This window comes from Aythya marila, assembly GCF_965140915.1.
Source record: "Aythya marila genome assembly, chromosome: 24".
Classification (NCBI taxonomy): domain Eukaryota; kingdom Metazoa; phylum Chordata; class Aves; order Anseriformes; family Anatidae; genus Aythya; species Aythya marila.
This window is the reverse complement of record NC_139065.1, coordinates 5,055,498-5,070,687: the sequence shown is the minus strand read 5'-3', so window position 1 is coordinate 5,070,687 and position 15,190 is coordinate 5,055,498. Positions and strand designations below refer to the sequence as shown.

Genomic DNA, 15,190 nt, shown 5'->3' with positions numbered 1-15,190 from the left:
CAAAGCAGAAACAATTTTTGCTGCACAGCAAATCGCCCTGGCTTCCCCCCGGCCGCTCGGGGAGCCGCGCTCACCCCCCCGCTGCCTTCCCTTTGCAGACCTGGACGAGTGCTCCGAGGGCAACGGCGGCTGCCAGCAGACCTGCGTCAACATGATGGGCAGCTACGAGTGCTTCTGCCGGGAGGGCTTCTTCCTCAGCGACAACCAGCACACCTGCATCCAGCGCCCTGAAGGTCAGTGCTCAGCGTCCCCCCGGCACCCTCCTTGCCCACCTTTGCGCTCCCCTAAGGAAGGACCCCATGGGGAAACCCTCGCTGTATTGCTTGGGTCAGGTCCTGAGGACTGGTGTTGTTGTTTGCCCCGGTGGTGGCCATCTGGGGGCTGCAGGAGACCCCCGAAGGGGTCGGTGGGCTCCTGCCATCACCCCCCTATGAAGCACGGGTTTGGGGCCCCCCCGCCTCGGTGCGGGGAGTGTTGCAAATCCAAAAGCAAATTTGGCGTGAGCGTGCTGGGAGAGGAGGCTGCAGGGCTCATAAACATCTCCAGAGCGAAACCCTTGCAGGCCCCTTAACGAAGCACAATGACACCAAACGGAGGATGTAAATTCGTACTCGGAGCGTTTTATTAAACAAAAGGTACCCGGAGATCCTCGCGCTGCCCTGCAGGACCCATCCTCTCCTGCCAGGTCTTGCGCAGCGCCGATCCCTTCGCCTCGATATCAGCTCTAAATTGCTGCCGTCTGGAGCAATCTCTTAGCCAAAATACGAGGAAATGAGAGATTTTTTTGTTTTTTTTTGCATCTCTGCTGATTTTTATCTCTGCCGCTTGGCGAAGCAGCTGGCTGTTTTTTGCTTTCCTCCTTCCTAGCTGTGCTGGTCCCTCGAGCTCCCCAGGGAATCTCGCCCTGGCTGGGACGTCTCAGCAGCATCTCCGTGTCCCCATCCCCGTGTGTGTGCCCAGGAGGGACGAGCCACTTGTCCCTTCCCTGCCATCACACAGGGACGCCGTGGGTGGCCCCGGTGGAGGCAGGTGCTGGCTTTTGAGTGGTTTTTCGAGCTGAGCATCTGTAGAGCATTGCTGGCCCGGGGAGATTTTTGTCAGTTCTGCGCCCCGAGGTTGGTTTCATCGCTGCTGCTGGCGTGGTCCCCGCGCCCAGGTTCAGGAGAGGCTTCTCAGGAGAAGGAGGGGAGAGGACTGGGGCTGATCCCTGGGTTGTGAGCCTGGAAAACGCGGAGAACTGGGGACAGTTGTCTATTCCTTCTGACTTTTCTCCTGCCTCAGGCACTGCCTTTCCCTCTGCTCTTCTGTGGTCTCTCCTGCCCCGTTCTCCCTGCTGCTTTCCTCTCTGCCCCCTCGCTGTGAGCAGATGCAGGGGGTTGAAATGCTGCGGGGTTGGGAGCCCCCAGCAGCACCATGCCCCCCTCCCGTACTGTGGGGCCCCAGGAATTGCCTCCCCACAGCAGGGAGCTGCTGGCACAGGCAGACGTGAGGTTTTGGTGAGGCTTGCAAGGAAATCTTCCCTTTGTGGCAAAAAAAAAAACAACACAAACAGGTGCCTTAGGCCCTGCCATGCTCACCCCAGTGATGCTGCTGGGTGCAGAGGAATGGGAAAGAAAATATTCCTGACTTTCAGTGTTCCCTGCCCCAAAGCAAAAACCTCCTGGGCCGCACGAGCCCAGCCTGCCCTCCCTCCCCGTGGGGCAACCTGCACCGCTCGGGAGGGCGAAGCAAAGCCAGCAAAAGCAGAAAGGCAGAAGCAGGGTCCTTGTGGTGCAGATGGTGATGTGGCAGGGAGAGGGAGGATTAAAGGGTGTGTGAAGCTCAGAGGCAGCCCTGGTGTGAGCCCTGAGCTCCCCCCTGAAAGCTTCCTTGCTCAGGGAAGCAAGGCCGTGACACTGCCTGCGTGCAGGTGCACCCCGGGGTCCTAATTCCCTTCCAGATTGGAGCCCCCCTTCCTCCCTTTGGTGTGCACCTATGGGTGCTGCTTGTCCCCAGGCCTGGGACAGGTAGGCTGGGCCCCAGAAATGCTCACCGGGTGGTCGTAAACCAGCTGTGAGCCCACCAGGGTGACCCCAAACACTGTGCCTTGGGCTCGGGCTTATCCTGCTCCTCGCCAAGGTCCTCCCTCATTTCACCCAAAAGTTTTTCCCCTGATTTCACCCCCTACACTCCCCTGTCCCACCCCAGGTGTCTTTCTCCCACTGGGGACCGGTGCCAGCAACCTTCTGGAGCTTTCCTTTGCTTCCTTCTCTCTTTTTAGAAGGAATGAACTGCATGAACAAGAACCACGGCTGCGCCCACATCTGCCGGGAGACCCCCAAGGGGGGCATCGCCTGCGAGTGCCGCCCGGGCTTTGAGCTCACCAAGAACCAGCGCGACTGCAAACGTAAGGAACACCCCCGGGGCTGGGCACGGGGCATCCACAGCCCCCTGGTCCTGCTCTGTGCCCTCGTCCCAATGTCACGGCCCCCCGCTAGCAGCCCGTTTCTCGAGCCTGAAATGGCACGACGGGGGATCCCGGAGGTGCAGCGTGCCCCGTTGCTCTCCCACCAGCTTTGCTTTCCCCCAGGGAAGGTGAGCAGGGGGGGTGATTGGCACGGGAGGAGCGCAGGAATCCTCCCCGCGGGGCACGCGGTGCTCTCAGCCCGTCTGATCTCCTGCCAGCACCTCGCTGCCACTGCCAGGCTTGTCAGATGCCTATTTCTGTGTTGAGGCAATTGTTTTTATTTTGCTTCTCGCTGGCTGTCTGCAGCAAGCCTGTAAAACTGCTGATGAAACGGAGGGTTAATCCCACGAGCCTTTTTTCCCTCCGAGCCAAAGGCAAAGGACGCCTCGCCTCCCCGAGAGGGCTGGCAGGGGTTCCCGGGAGCACCTGAGTCATTCTGCAGCCCGCTGCAGTCTCGCCCTTCCCCTGCATCACCGATCTCGTGCTCCCTGGGGACCAGCCCTCCGGTCCCTTTCCACCAGGCCCACCGGTGGAAAAATCTGCCAAAAACAAATAAATAAACAAATCAGGGCTTGCATCTTGCAAGATCCCGCAGGGAAAGCTGTGAAGGGCTTTAGAAATTATCCAAGAGGGAGAGACCTGTCCTAGGACTTGGCTGAGGTTTTCCATGCCACCTTTACGCTGCCCCTTGGTGCGTGCCCAGCCTGGGGGGGTGGTGTCGGGGACGAGAGGGGCCGCGTCCCCCGGTGACCGCTGCTCTTTGCCTCCGGCAGTGACCTGCAACTACGGGAACGGCGGCTGCCAGCACACCTGCGATGACACCGACCAGGGCCCCAAATGTGGCTGCCACGTCAAGTTCCTGCTGCACTCCGACGGCGTGACCTGCATCGGTAGGTGCCAGCGTCGCCTGCCGCACCGCGGGGCTCGCGCTCACCCCACGCGTTTCGGTCTTGGCTGGATGAAGGATTTCTTCGTGGTTTTGGGCTGGCGCGCTTCTTTTTGGCTTGGAGTTAAAGGGGTGAGGTCAGAGCTGCTCGGTGATGCCGCGTGCACCCACAAGGCGCGGCGATGCGTCGCCACGCCACCGCGGGGAGAGAAAGTGGCTTCAGGGAGGCTTGAGGGGACACGTGGGGACAGGCTGGTGTGCCAGAGTCCCCGCCTGCCTTCATGCCCCTGCGGGAAGAGGGGTGGCATTGTCACTGTCACCCGGGTGCCACTATTTGCCTTAGTGCTTGCTGCCGGGGAGGCACACGGAGGGGACGGATTTGGATGCGGCGTGATCGGTTCCAACTTGGCACTGCGGGGTCTCGGCTCAGGAACAATTGTCTTTCAAAAAAAAAACAACACAAAAACACCAACCCGACAACCCAACCACCCCAAAATTGTCCTTTTCCTGTGTGTGTTTTCAAATTGTAAAACATCAAACAGAGATAGAAGCTTTACTGGTTTCATATGCTCGCGCTGCTTAACAGCTGATTCGATTTAAAAAAATGTTACGTTTGGGGAGTGATTAAGTCTGCAAATTGCTCTAGACATTTTAGTTCTTCTTGCAAAATAAAAATTAAAAAAAAAAAAAAAAAAAAGGAGTTGAAAGCAACTGAAAGCAGCAGTGAGGTTTTGGCTGCTCCCGTCCCTGCTGTGCCTGCACTGGGGACGCTTTGCGCTCCCTGGAGCCAGCCCCTCAAAGTGCCACCACATTCGTGTCACTGCTGTCACCCCGTCACTTCATGTCACTGCTGTCCCCCTGCCTGCTTCGTGGTTAATCCCAGCCCGTCCTGGCTGCTTGCAGGTGCCCCTCCTGCCCCAGAGCAGCAGGGAGCTGAGCGATGTTGGCTCCTGTGAATGCGTCTTTGCCCTTCCTGCTGCATCCTGTCCCACCTTGGCACCCAGCAGGGACCTCCCCAGGAGCCTGTGGGGACGTTGCTGTGCTCAGGGAGGTGACAGCTCCTCCTGTGCAGCTCTCCTTGAGTGATTTTTGCAGCTCGGGGTGCCTCTGCTCTTGTATCTGCCCTGTGTGGGGCTCCCTGTGCGTGTGTGTGTGTTGGCTGTGGCGATGCGGGGACTCGGGGCACCAAAATGATGCTACCGGGTGAGAGCAGCTGGTGATTTGGGGGTTGCTCAAAAGGGATCTGGTTTCTGGAGGGCCTCAGAGCCCCAGGTACAGGTGTACCTGAGTGGGATTTCTGTGTTATATAAAATCACTCATCCTTCCTGTGAGCCTTGGCCAAAATCTCCCCTTCCATCCCCAATTTGAGCCCCGGGGAGACCTCTCCCACCTCTTCCAGTGCATCCCCACAAGCTCTCCTCCCACCTAACCTTCTTGGGGGGAAATTAAGCAGTGTGACCAAGAGTTTTGAGAGCAGCATCAGCTCAAAATCCCTGGGCTGCTTCTGATCCCCTCCCCGTCCCCGCAGCGCCGGGTGTTGCTGCCCCATCTCCCTGCACCACGGGACAGCCCCGTTGTGCTCCGTGTCCACCCTGGGGGGGTCCTGGACCCCAACCCCAGCAGGACCAGGGCAGGATTGTGCCCTGGGGAAGCCCAGCCGACAGATTTACAGCCGAGACAGGGGCTGAGGTACCTGCTCGGATATTTATAACCACCCGGCTTTGTTTTATGGCTGGGGCTCGGCAAACAGCCTGCCCCGCTCTCCCAGCGCCCCGGTGCTCCCAGCGCTGCCCCCTCCCCTCTTCTCCTTCTCCATTTCCTCCGAAATATTTCATCGTTTCAAGGGGAATAAAGTTTCCAGCGAGGGGAACGCAAACTCTCTCCCCGGGCTGCGGGCTTTGAAATCGAACGCGGTGCGTTTGATGGGCTGCTGGGGCAGGCCCCCGGCCCAGGTTCCCTTCAGATCACACCACGCGGCAGGAAGCACGAGCAGCCCCTCTGAGTGGCAGTTTCATTAGGCCACGGCCGGTGTTTTTCATTTTTCCGCTTTTTATTGCTGCTTTTAAAAACGCGGATAATGAATAACATGCCTCTGAGCGAACCGGGGCCAGCCCTAATGGCTCCCAACATGTCTGCAGCATCGAGGGGGATGGGGAGCGGGGAGGGGAGGCCACTGACCTTGGATATTTATGTTTGTGCTCTAAAAGCAGCCTTAAAAGAAGAAGAAGAGGGGGGGAAAAAAAAAAAAGCAACAAATGGCCCTCCCAGTTAAAGCACCATGCAGCATCGGGTCAGGGCAGCCCCGCTGGGTACGGCACCCTCGGGGAGATGCGAACCCGGCTGTTGTGGTTTTGTGGCTGTGGATTTTTTGCTTTCTGGGAGGATTTGTAAGGCGAGGCTGATGCTCGCGGCGCAGCTCCCCTCCCGCTGCCGTTTGGGGCGCAGAGGGCTGAGGCGGGGTGCTGAGCACCAGCAGCGGGATGAGCCCGGAGCGGGAGATGTGGATGGGCAGGAAATGCGATTAGATGGAGAAGGAAACCGAATCCGGCTCGAGTTTTATGGCAGATTTCCTGAGCCGTGCTTGGCGGCAGTGTGCACGATGCTCCCGTGCTTTGCAGAGCGGGGACAGCGCCGGGACGGTGCCGAGGAGCGGGGACGGCGCTGGTGGCGGTGCCGGATCGGGGCTGGGAAGAGCAGAGCAAAGAGGCCTTGGGGTGGATGGAAGGGCTCTGGGCAGGGGAAAAAAGAGCTTGGGGACACGAGGCGGATGGCTGTGGTGTCACCGTGTGTGCTGCTCTGGGCAAGCTGGCCTCAACAGGAGAATGAGGTCTGGTCCCTTCTTGGCACTGCAGAGCCGCGGGAGCTTTGTGGCCTCGCTGATGGGTCCCCTGCCCTTGGCTTGAGCCCCCTGGCACAGCATGGGCACAGGGCGAGCTGGATTTCCTCCTCTCTTTTCCCTTTTCTCCTCCCTCCCCTCTGCGTGGACCCGGCGTTGCTTCTCATCGAGCGGGGACGCGGTCGGCTCCGCTCCGTCCCGTGGGTGCAGGACTCCAGCCCTGCGTGGGGACAAACCCAGGTGCTGGGGTGCCTCATCCCCTCCCCACACTGACCAGGATGAGGAGGGACAACTCCCAGCTCAGTGCCACGGCTCCCAAAACCACTCCCCAAACATCCCCTTGAGAGCTCCCAGCACTGGGTCCACCAGCGCAGGGGGACACCGAGCACCCCAAGCACCCCAATTTGGGCTCCCGTCGCCTCCGCCAGCTTTGCTGCTAAATCCGAGGGTCCCAGCGCACCCGGTGGGCTGGGGTCTTTCCTTGCCTGTCTGCCCCCTCCCTGTGTTTGCAGCCACTCAGGTGAGCACTAATTTTGCTCTCTTGGGAGCGAGGAACCATTCCCCGGGACTAACGGGCTCCGCACTAATGCTCCTCGTAACCTGCTTTGTCCCGTGCCTGCCGCGGTGCTCGAGCCCACGGTCAGCCCGAAGCAGAGTGTGAAACCAGCGGGGGCTTGGAGAGGCTGGGGGTGACTTTGGATAGGGTGATGGAGGAGTTGGATAGCACAAAACCCAGATTTTGGTTCTTCTGGGAGGTGGGGGAGAAAAAAATAAATAAGGGCCCATTTCCCCCAGGCTCAGAGGCAGCAGAGTAGCAGTAATTGACGTGTGACACCAAACGAGCTCCTTGCTGGACACTGTTTCTAAATCACTTTTTTATAATGTCAAACAGGGGAGAGACACTTCCAGCAACACGTTATCCTTGAGACGTTTTCTAATGGTAAATATTTTTGTTCTCTCTATCTCCGCGAGGGGATCTAACCGCAGGGGTGCTCTCACCTCCAGGCCGTAACTCGGGGGGCTGAGCGGGCGGACTAACTGCATGCCTCGCTTCGCACGGCCTCCAGCCCCACTAACCATCCCCTGCTGCTGCTTTCCAACCTGGCCTCAGGCTGCAAACAGCCTCTGCTTTTGGGGAGAGAGAGAGCAAAACCCCTTCCCTGGCTGTGCTTGCATGACGCGGGGCGCTCACCTTGCCCGGGCATGGGGTGATGGTTTTCTTCCCGGCGATGTTTGTGGTGTTTGTCCCCAAACCCCGGCCAAGGCACCCGGTGAGAAGTGGCCAGCGGTGTCTTTGGGGCTGTGTGAGGGGGGAGATGCTCGTGCCTGTCTCTGCAGCTGTAGCAAAGGTGGGAGCAGTTGCCACCTGTGCATTGGGGCAGTTAAAAAAGGCATTTGCAGGAGCTGTGCTGCAAGCCTGGCATGCCCGACACAGGGCAGGGCTCGCTCCCTCAATGCTTTCTGCTGGGGAGCCCTCAAGCAGCACCCCACAGTGACACCGCTCCCTCTGCGTGCCCAGGAGCCCCCACACCATCACCACAGGTCCCCAGGAGCCACCCCAGCTCCGGGTGACACCGCACTGCTCCCCGGGCTCTCCCAAAGTTACCCCTTCCTGGAGCTCCCCCTGCTCACTGACCGATGCAGGCACAGGTGGGGACATTTGGGGACATTTGGGGACCTGGCGTGTCCCAGCGTGGCTGCTCGCCGTGCTGACAAATTGCTCGGAGGCTCTCTCACAGCGAACTTTGCTCAGGCTTGTCACCGTGGCTGCTTCCCTGGGGGTTTCCTCGCAATCGCTGTGGCACCAGCAAGGTTCGAGCCCTGCCCCGAGGCCAGGGGACGCCTCTGCTCTGCCAGCCAGGACATGGGGCGTGCTGAGGGCTCAGCACCTCGCCTGCAGCCCGGAGGCTCGATCGGGGACGTGCTGGGAGCACAAAACCTCCCAAATGGGGATGTGCTGGGTGCACGCAGCCTCCCGGTGCGCTCAGGTGTGCAGCTCCCCGCTGTCTGCTTCGGGGGGCTCTGCAGAGCCTTCCCCCAGGCTTCTTCCCTTTGGGGGGGGACCTTCAGCTCGGGGCTGTCCCTGTGCTGAGCAGAGCTGCTCCTAATCACCCCGATTGCCCCACAGTTATCTCAGAAAGCTCTCGGGGCTGACGTTTCCCTGTGGGTGGAGGCGAAGCCGGAGTGCGTGCGGGCAGGGAGGGCGCGCTTGGACCCGGTGTGGATCGGGGCGATTCAGGGGCATGGTCGTGGCACAGAAAGGCTGGGATGGAGCGAGTGTGTGTGTGTGTGTGTGTGTGTGTGTGGGAGCGTTTGTGTGCGCACAAGCTGCTTTGTCTTCTCCCTCCCCGAGCGACGGGGGCCCTCGCCAAAGCCCTGTGTGGTTCGGTGACTCACGCTGGCTCGCGCCAGGCTCGCAGCAGCCCCCGGGCTGCCAGCACCACCAAACAATGCTCCTCTCCCAGGGCCGGCTCCCGAACAGCCCCACAGCACCCGGCCCCAACCCTTCTCTGCCTCTCAGGTACCCCAGGAGCCCATGGTCTGCTCACAAAAGCTTTTTTTGCAAGCCCTGGGATGCGCCCCCCCCTTTGCTGTGGTGTCCCAGCTGGGGTTGCTCAGCCCCCCTCGTGCACCGGCCGCATCCTGCACGGGGTGGTGGGGAGGGCTCGCTGCAAAGCCCAGCCAAAAGTCCCAAAGGGGCTGGGAGGTGAGAAGGGAGCCGTGCTCCTTGGTCACCCCAAAAGCAGCATTTGCTCTGAGCACATCGTTGCATCTCTGCAGCAACCCTGTTAAACCAACCCTCCCGGGGCTCTCTGTGTGTGAGCCACTGGGACAAAGGCCGAGTTCAATTTTTAATCGAGCCCCCACGAAGTTTCCCTTCCCCTCGGCGTAACGCCGCCGGCCCCATCGTGGCCAGGCTGCGTGCGCCGTGAGGACCTGGCTGCGGGACCCGTATCTGCACAAATCCCTCCCTGGCCGTTTTGTAATCGCGCTGGCCATTCATTTCGCGAGCTGGTCCCTTTGTTCTCTTATTATGGGACATCATAAAAATAGCAGCGGCAAGACGAGCACAGAACGATCCCAGCTCCGTCGCCCTGCAGCGAGGGGCTGCGTGGCTCAGCCGTTTGTGCCCCACGCGGCTCTCGCAAGGAGCGGCAGGACCTGGGGTTTTGCTCTTTCCAAGGAATTTCTTCAAGGCATTTTCATGTCGGGTTCCTTGAAGCCCGAGCGCCTCATTTATCCGAGCGACCAGCCCTCTGAAAGGAATACTTTATTACCCTTTGTGAACAACTTAATGCACTCCGAGCCATTGTTCTGGTGGTTAGGAGCAAAATTGAAGATTGATCTCACAGGGAAGCTGTCAAGCTGAAAATGCCTCATTTAAATTAGTGTCCCTTCTAGTTTTACCAGCAACAGCTGACTTTGATAATACTGAAATAATTAGCTTTTTTTTTTTTTTTTCTAAACCGGATTTTTTTTCCACTGATGCTGCCTGCGTGTGTGTGTGTGTTCTAATTTTACAAAACCTCGCCCGAATTAGCCTGCGACGTTGGACCGGCCAGGGCACCCAGCTGGGCCGAGCCTGCCAGTGGGTGACACTTGGGGACAGGGGACACGAATGTGGGATGTACAAATGTTGGGAGTGGATTTTGTGGGAATTGGAGCTCGGAGCGAGCCGTGGGGCTTTAGTGAGGGTGGGAGCAATGGCTGAGTGCTCTGGGGGTGCTGGGGTACATCTGGTGTGGGACCGGGACCGTGCACGCCCTCTGAGTGTGTTTTGCACGCCTGAATTGTGACAGACCTGGGCGTTTTGGGGTGAAAAGCTTGGAACTGTGCCTGGGTGTTTGGGGGTGAAAAGCTTGGAACTGTGCCTGGGCGTTTTGGGGGTGAACATCTTAGAAACCGTCCCTGGGTGTCCCCATGAGCGGTGCTGGGTTCTCCAGCCACAACCTGCAGATCTGTCGCCTGCTTGCACCATGAGGGTTGCTTTGAGTCTCCCAAGGAGTCCAAAAGCTTTTTTCCCTTTATTTTTCACGGTGTTTCTGGCCGAGCCTCCTGCTGGTCGGGCTTACACCATGCTGCCCCTTCACCAAGCCCCATCCCCAGCTCCTGCCTGGTGGCAGAAAAGCCCCAAAGCCTCACCCTGCTGGGGCGTAACTCGGAGAGGCAATTCCTCCATCTCGGGGCTGCCAACATTTGATCTCACCTGATCCTTTTCTTGGGGGACACAGGACCTTTTGCCAGCTGGGAGCTGAGCATAGCAGGGTTAATCCTGCAGAGCTGCTTCTCCCTCTGCCTCCGTGGAGCCGCTGTTCCCGTGCGCCCCGGCCGTGCCACCAGCCTCTGCCCACTTCTAAAGTGCTGATTGCTGGGAGGCAGGAGGCTTCTGCAGGGGCTAGGACAGACACCGAGAAATCTGGGTGCTTTTCCCTGCCTGCAGCCTGGGATGAGCCAAGGATCTCGCAGCCAAAACCCACGGAGAGCAGCAGCCAGGAGTTATAAAGGCACCGAGCGCTGCCGAGGTGGAAAATGCAGTGGGACTGCCGGCGTGCAGCCGAGCCCTGAGCTGAAATCGTGCCGTGCCTCAACCCCAAAGCACTCCCTTCGTGTGCTCAGGGGGGTTATTAACTGGGGGGCTCCTTGGCTGCGCTACGCCAAGAGCCCAGGGTTGATGTAGCCGAGCAGGGAGGGTCACAGCCTCTGCCTCTCCCCTGAGCAGCAGCAGCACGTTTTGGGCAGCGTGAGCCTCACCCCCGGACTTTTTTTCTCTTTCTCCCTGCAGAAACGTGTGCCGTGAACAATGGAGGCTGCGACAGCAAGTGTCACGACGCGGCCACGGGCGTGCACTGCAGCTGCCCCATGGGCTTCATGCTCCAGCCCGACAGGAAGACGTGCAAAGGTAGGAAGGTGCTCTGCCCTTGGGAGCCTTCATCTGTGTCCTCGGAGCCCTTCAAAAAGGCTCGGGTTTGGCTCAGCTCCACGTTCCCCACGGTGTTTGCTTGCATCGTGCTTGCAGCCAGGGGTGGAGAAGGGGGAACACCCCTCTGCGGGGCTCCTGGGGTGCGGTGGGCACCCACGGGTGCTCTGCTTGAGGGAGGATCTGAGGAGCTGAGGCCAGGTTTGCAAAGCTTTTTGGGTGTCTGCTGAGATGGGAAAATCCCAAATTGTGATCTTTTTGTCTTTTTTAAGACGTGTCAAAATGCATCGGCGCCCTGTCCTGCAAACCTGGCACCATGCACACAAGGGGAGCTGCTCTCCCTCCCCACGGCCTGGCCAGGGCTCAGGGTCCCCAAGGGACTCTCAGGGACCCAGCTCAGCCCCTTACCCCCCACCCTGTGTCCCCTGGGGCTCGCTGGGGACCCAGCACAGCCCTGAAGCCCCCCCTGCCCCAACCACACGGTGCCTGGGGGCTCTCAGTCGAAGCCCCCATCTGGCTGCCCCAACCCTGGGGGTGCTTTAGGGACCGGCGGCCACAGGGGTTGCTGCAGAGGGTGGGGAAATCCCAGTGACCGTGGCTGCAGGGTGATGGCACCCCCTTGTTTTTGCTCCTTCGGAGCTGGCAATGGGACCCTCCTTGCTAAAGGTGCCGCGGTTGGCCCCAACCCCCCTGGGAAGGGTAATTTGGGTCAAGTTAGAGGCAATTTGGGGTGCGTGGGTCCCGCTGCGGCTCTGTGGGGTGACTGCCGGGTCTGCTGGCCGAGTTCAAGCACCGAGTCCCACGTGGGCGACGCTTTGGGGTGCTGCAAAGCCCTTCACACTCCCAGGGACGTCCTCGTCCCCGTGCGTCGGCCAGGGGAGAAGCCCCTCGCGTGCACCCGGGTGCAGGGGACGCGGTGACCCCGGGGCAGGACGGGGCAGTGCCTGCGTTTTGTCTCTCGGCAGCTCCAGGAACTTGACCCTGGTTGAAAGCAAAGCCCCGGCCCGCCGCGAGCTGTCTACCTGCTGACTGATTCCAGAAGCCCCCTGCCCCCTTGTTATTTTTTCAGCGCCCGCTGCCCCTCCGATTCGGCAGTTTCCAGGAAAGTGCAATAACCTGGAGCCATATCCCCTGCGTCTGGGGGTTTTATTACAATTGCGAGCTGTTTTACAGCCGGTTCCCCCGCGATAATAAAGGGAAAGCCTCGGCCCCAGAGAGGCAGAGCTGTCGCCCCAGCATTGGCAGCGGGGGGCCGGGGAGCCGGGGAAGACAGCCGCCTCTTCCTGCTCCCCTTCCATTTTACAGGGCATTTCCTAGCAGTAAATTTTGTGTTTAGGAGGGGAAAAAAAAAAAAAAAAAAAAAAAGGGGGAAAAAATTACATCTCCTGGCCAGCCTCTTTCCAGGTTCCCAGCGCTCTCTGCAGTTATGGCACGTCGTCGTTTTCAGCCTTGGTGATGGCAAGAAAAAAAATGGCCCAGCAAAGGGTGCCCAGCAAATCCCACAGGTCTCTGGCCAAAACCTGCTGGGGTCAGGGCCCAGGGGCAGAGCCAGGAGGTTTGGGGAGGACCAAACGCCCCCCAGGGGTGGCCACGGTCACCAGCCCAGGGTGCGAGTGGTGTCCCTGTCCTGTCCCCACCAGACATCGACGAGTGCCGGCTCAACAACGGGGGCTGCGACCACATCTGCAGGAACACGGTGGGCAGCTTCGAGTGCAGCTGCAAGAAGGGCTACAAGCTGCTCATCAACGAGAGGAACTGCCAAGGTGAGGGCGCTGGGGACCCGGGCACGCAGCCCTCACCTCTCCCTGCCCTTCGTCCCTGTCCCTCCCTCTGTGGTCCCGTCCCCAAGCAGGGGTCTTGCCCTGGGTGGGCACAGCTCAGCGCCCACCCTGCTCGGCTTCTCGTGAGCTTTTTTTTTTTTATTGCATGAGTTTTTGCTGGGGATCTCACCACGGCATCACCTAAACTCGCTGCTACAGCGCGTGTGCTCGCACACCAGTGATTTGCACCGCAGGGGCTGGGCTGTGCTCAAGGCCGTTGTGTTCCTGGGGCTGGTGATGGGAAGAATCCCAGAGTCATTAGGGTTAGAGAAGCCCCCCAGGGTCACCTGCTCCAGCCACCCCCCCCCCCACTGTCCCCACTGAGCCGTGTCCCCAAGCACCAGCCCCAACCTCTCCTGGAGCCCCCCCAGGGACGGGGACTCCCCCACCTCCCTGGGCAACCCGTCCCAACGCCTGCCCGCTCTGTCTGAGCAGAAATGGCTCCTCATTGCCCACCTCAACCTCCCCTGGCACAGCTCCAGGCCGTTCCACAGGCTGAATCCTGCCTGCCCGTCCCATAGCCTGGGCTGCTCCCCACTTGGGGCCATGCTCTGGATGCAGAGCGAGGCTTTGGGTGCCTTTGCCAGGTTTTCCTCCTTCCCCATCAGTCAGAGGGCAGGAGGGAGGGCTGTGTCTCCTGCTCAGCACAGCTTTCCCACCTTCCTCTCCCCACCCCGACGTCCTGCAAAATCTCACCAAACCTTGCCGCTGCGTGCCAGGGCGCGGCACCACAGGTTGCGGGGCCGTTTTGGGGGGGCGCGGGGCTCCCCCCATGCCCCGAGCCGAGGGCAGTGCTCGAACGCAGCTGCTGCAAGCCAAAAGCTCGGTCTCTGGCCCCAGCAGGGGGGCGCAGGGCTTGCCGACGCTCCAGGGCTGAGACCTCTTTCATCTCCGTCCAGGTGCCGCGCGCTCTTGCAAGTTTGACGTGAGCGCGGCAATTAACTTAATGAAGCCAATGAAACGAGGATCAAACCCGCCGGGCTGGGCTCACCCGCGCAGCCGGGGCCGCCCAGCCCTCGAGAGGTGCCCCGCGGGGGTGCGGAGACAGCTCTGGCACCGTCCCGGGGCAGGACGTGCCTGTGCAACAGCCCTGCCCGCCGGGCAGCACCCAAGGGCCCCTGCAGCCGTGCCGAGGGCATGGTTTGGCACGTTTTGGGTGCGGAGGGGCCACAGGAGTTTGGACGGGGAAGGACATCGGTGCGGTGGGCTGCAGATGCTCTGGCAGCAGCTGGACCATGCAGGGAGGGAGCTTGGAGGCAGGAAGGGTGGGACACGGGGTCCCAGAGCATCCCAGTGCATCCCAGAGCATCCCAGCGCAGCCCCCCTGTTTGCTGCAGGAGGTGGGGGAGGACGGTGCCAGCCCTCAGCTCCCCACCTTGCCTTTTTCCCCCCTCCCCAGACATCGACGAGTGCTCGTTCGACCGCACCTGCGACCACCTCTGCATCAACACCCCCGGCAGCTTCCAGTGCCTCTGCAACAAGGGCTACACGCTGTACGGCCTCACCCACTGCGGAGGTAGGGCCGGGCGGGTGCTGGGTCCCCACCTCCCCGATGGGTTCGGGGTCCTGGGGGGGAGCACTCGGGACACCCAGAAACGGGGCAGCCCCAGGGCACGGTCGCTGTGAGCCCCCTGGGGCTGTCCCCGAGGGCTGGTTTGGAGGGTCCCGGGGGGGCTGCCCCGTGTCCCCGCCGTGCACCCGGTGCTGGGGCCGGGTGGGGAGGGCGCGCGCAGCCAGGGGCTGGTGTCTGCGACTTCAAACGGGGCGACAGGAACAGCTTGCGACTTGTCTGCAGCGGCGGAGAGGGGAGAAATCCCCGGCGTTTTTGGCAGGGAGCTGGGACGGGGTTGGGAAGGGGAACATCAAAAGGGGCTGAGCTCGGTTTGAGCTCAGGCTGGCTCCCAAGGGCGGGGGCGTGCGGCGCCCCGGGACGCGGGGAGCAGATGGGATGCATGGGGGGTGCCGGAGAGGGGTCGTGGCAGGGGAGGGGGTGACCCTCCTGAGACCCCCGGTGGCTGCTTGGGGTTGGAACTGAGCCTCATGGGGTCCACAGCAGGGAGAGGTGACAGCCCCGGGGAGATGGGGGGGGGCTGACCAGGTTTGTGCCCCGTTTTGGGCTGGGGTCGGGGGTCCCCCCGCGGAGGGGCCGTGCTGGAGGGGAGCAGCGGGGAGAGGGGCCGGGCTGCCAAGCAGCTGCCTTTTGAATTGGGCTGCTAAATGCTTCCATGTCAGCTCTGTTTGCTGCCCCCCGCAGCTCCCCAGCCTGCCGTGGGGCCGGGCTCAG

The 15,190-nt window shown here is 60.9% G+C and overlaps 1 protein-coding gene across 1 annotated transcript in view; it reads left to right on the top strand.

Moving 5' to 3' along the window:
• Positions 1-15,190, top strand: part of SCUBE3 (signal peptide, CUB domain and EGF like domain containing 3) — a gene marked incomplete at both ends in the record, with an annotated part of 32,623 nt that overhangs the window by 12,576 nt on the left and 4,857 nt on the right. Inside the window, 7 exons of the mRNA XM_082778607.1 lie at positions 99-233; positions 2,261-2,386; positions 3,220-3,336; positions 7,061-7,108; positions 10,952-11,068; positions 12,727-12,849; positions 14,306-14,422. Of these exons, the coding sequence (XP_082634733.1) occupies positions 99-233; positions 2,261-2,386; positions 3,220-3,336; positions 7,061-7,108; positions 10,952-11,068; positions 12,727-12,849; positions 14,306-14,422 (783 nt within the window). The remainder of the gene's footprint in view (positions 1-98; positions 234-2,260; positions 2,387-3,219; positions 3,337-7,060; positions 7,109-10,951; positions 11,069-12,726; positions 12,850-14,305; positions 14,423-15,190) is intronic.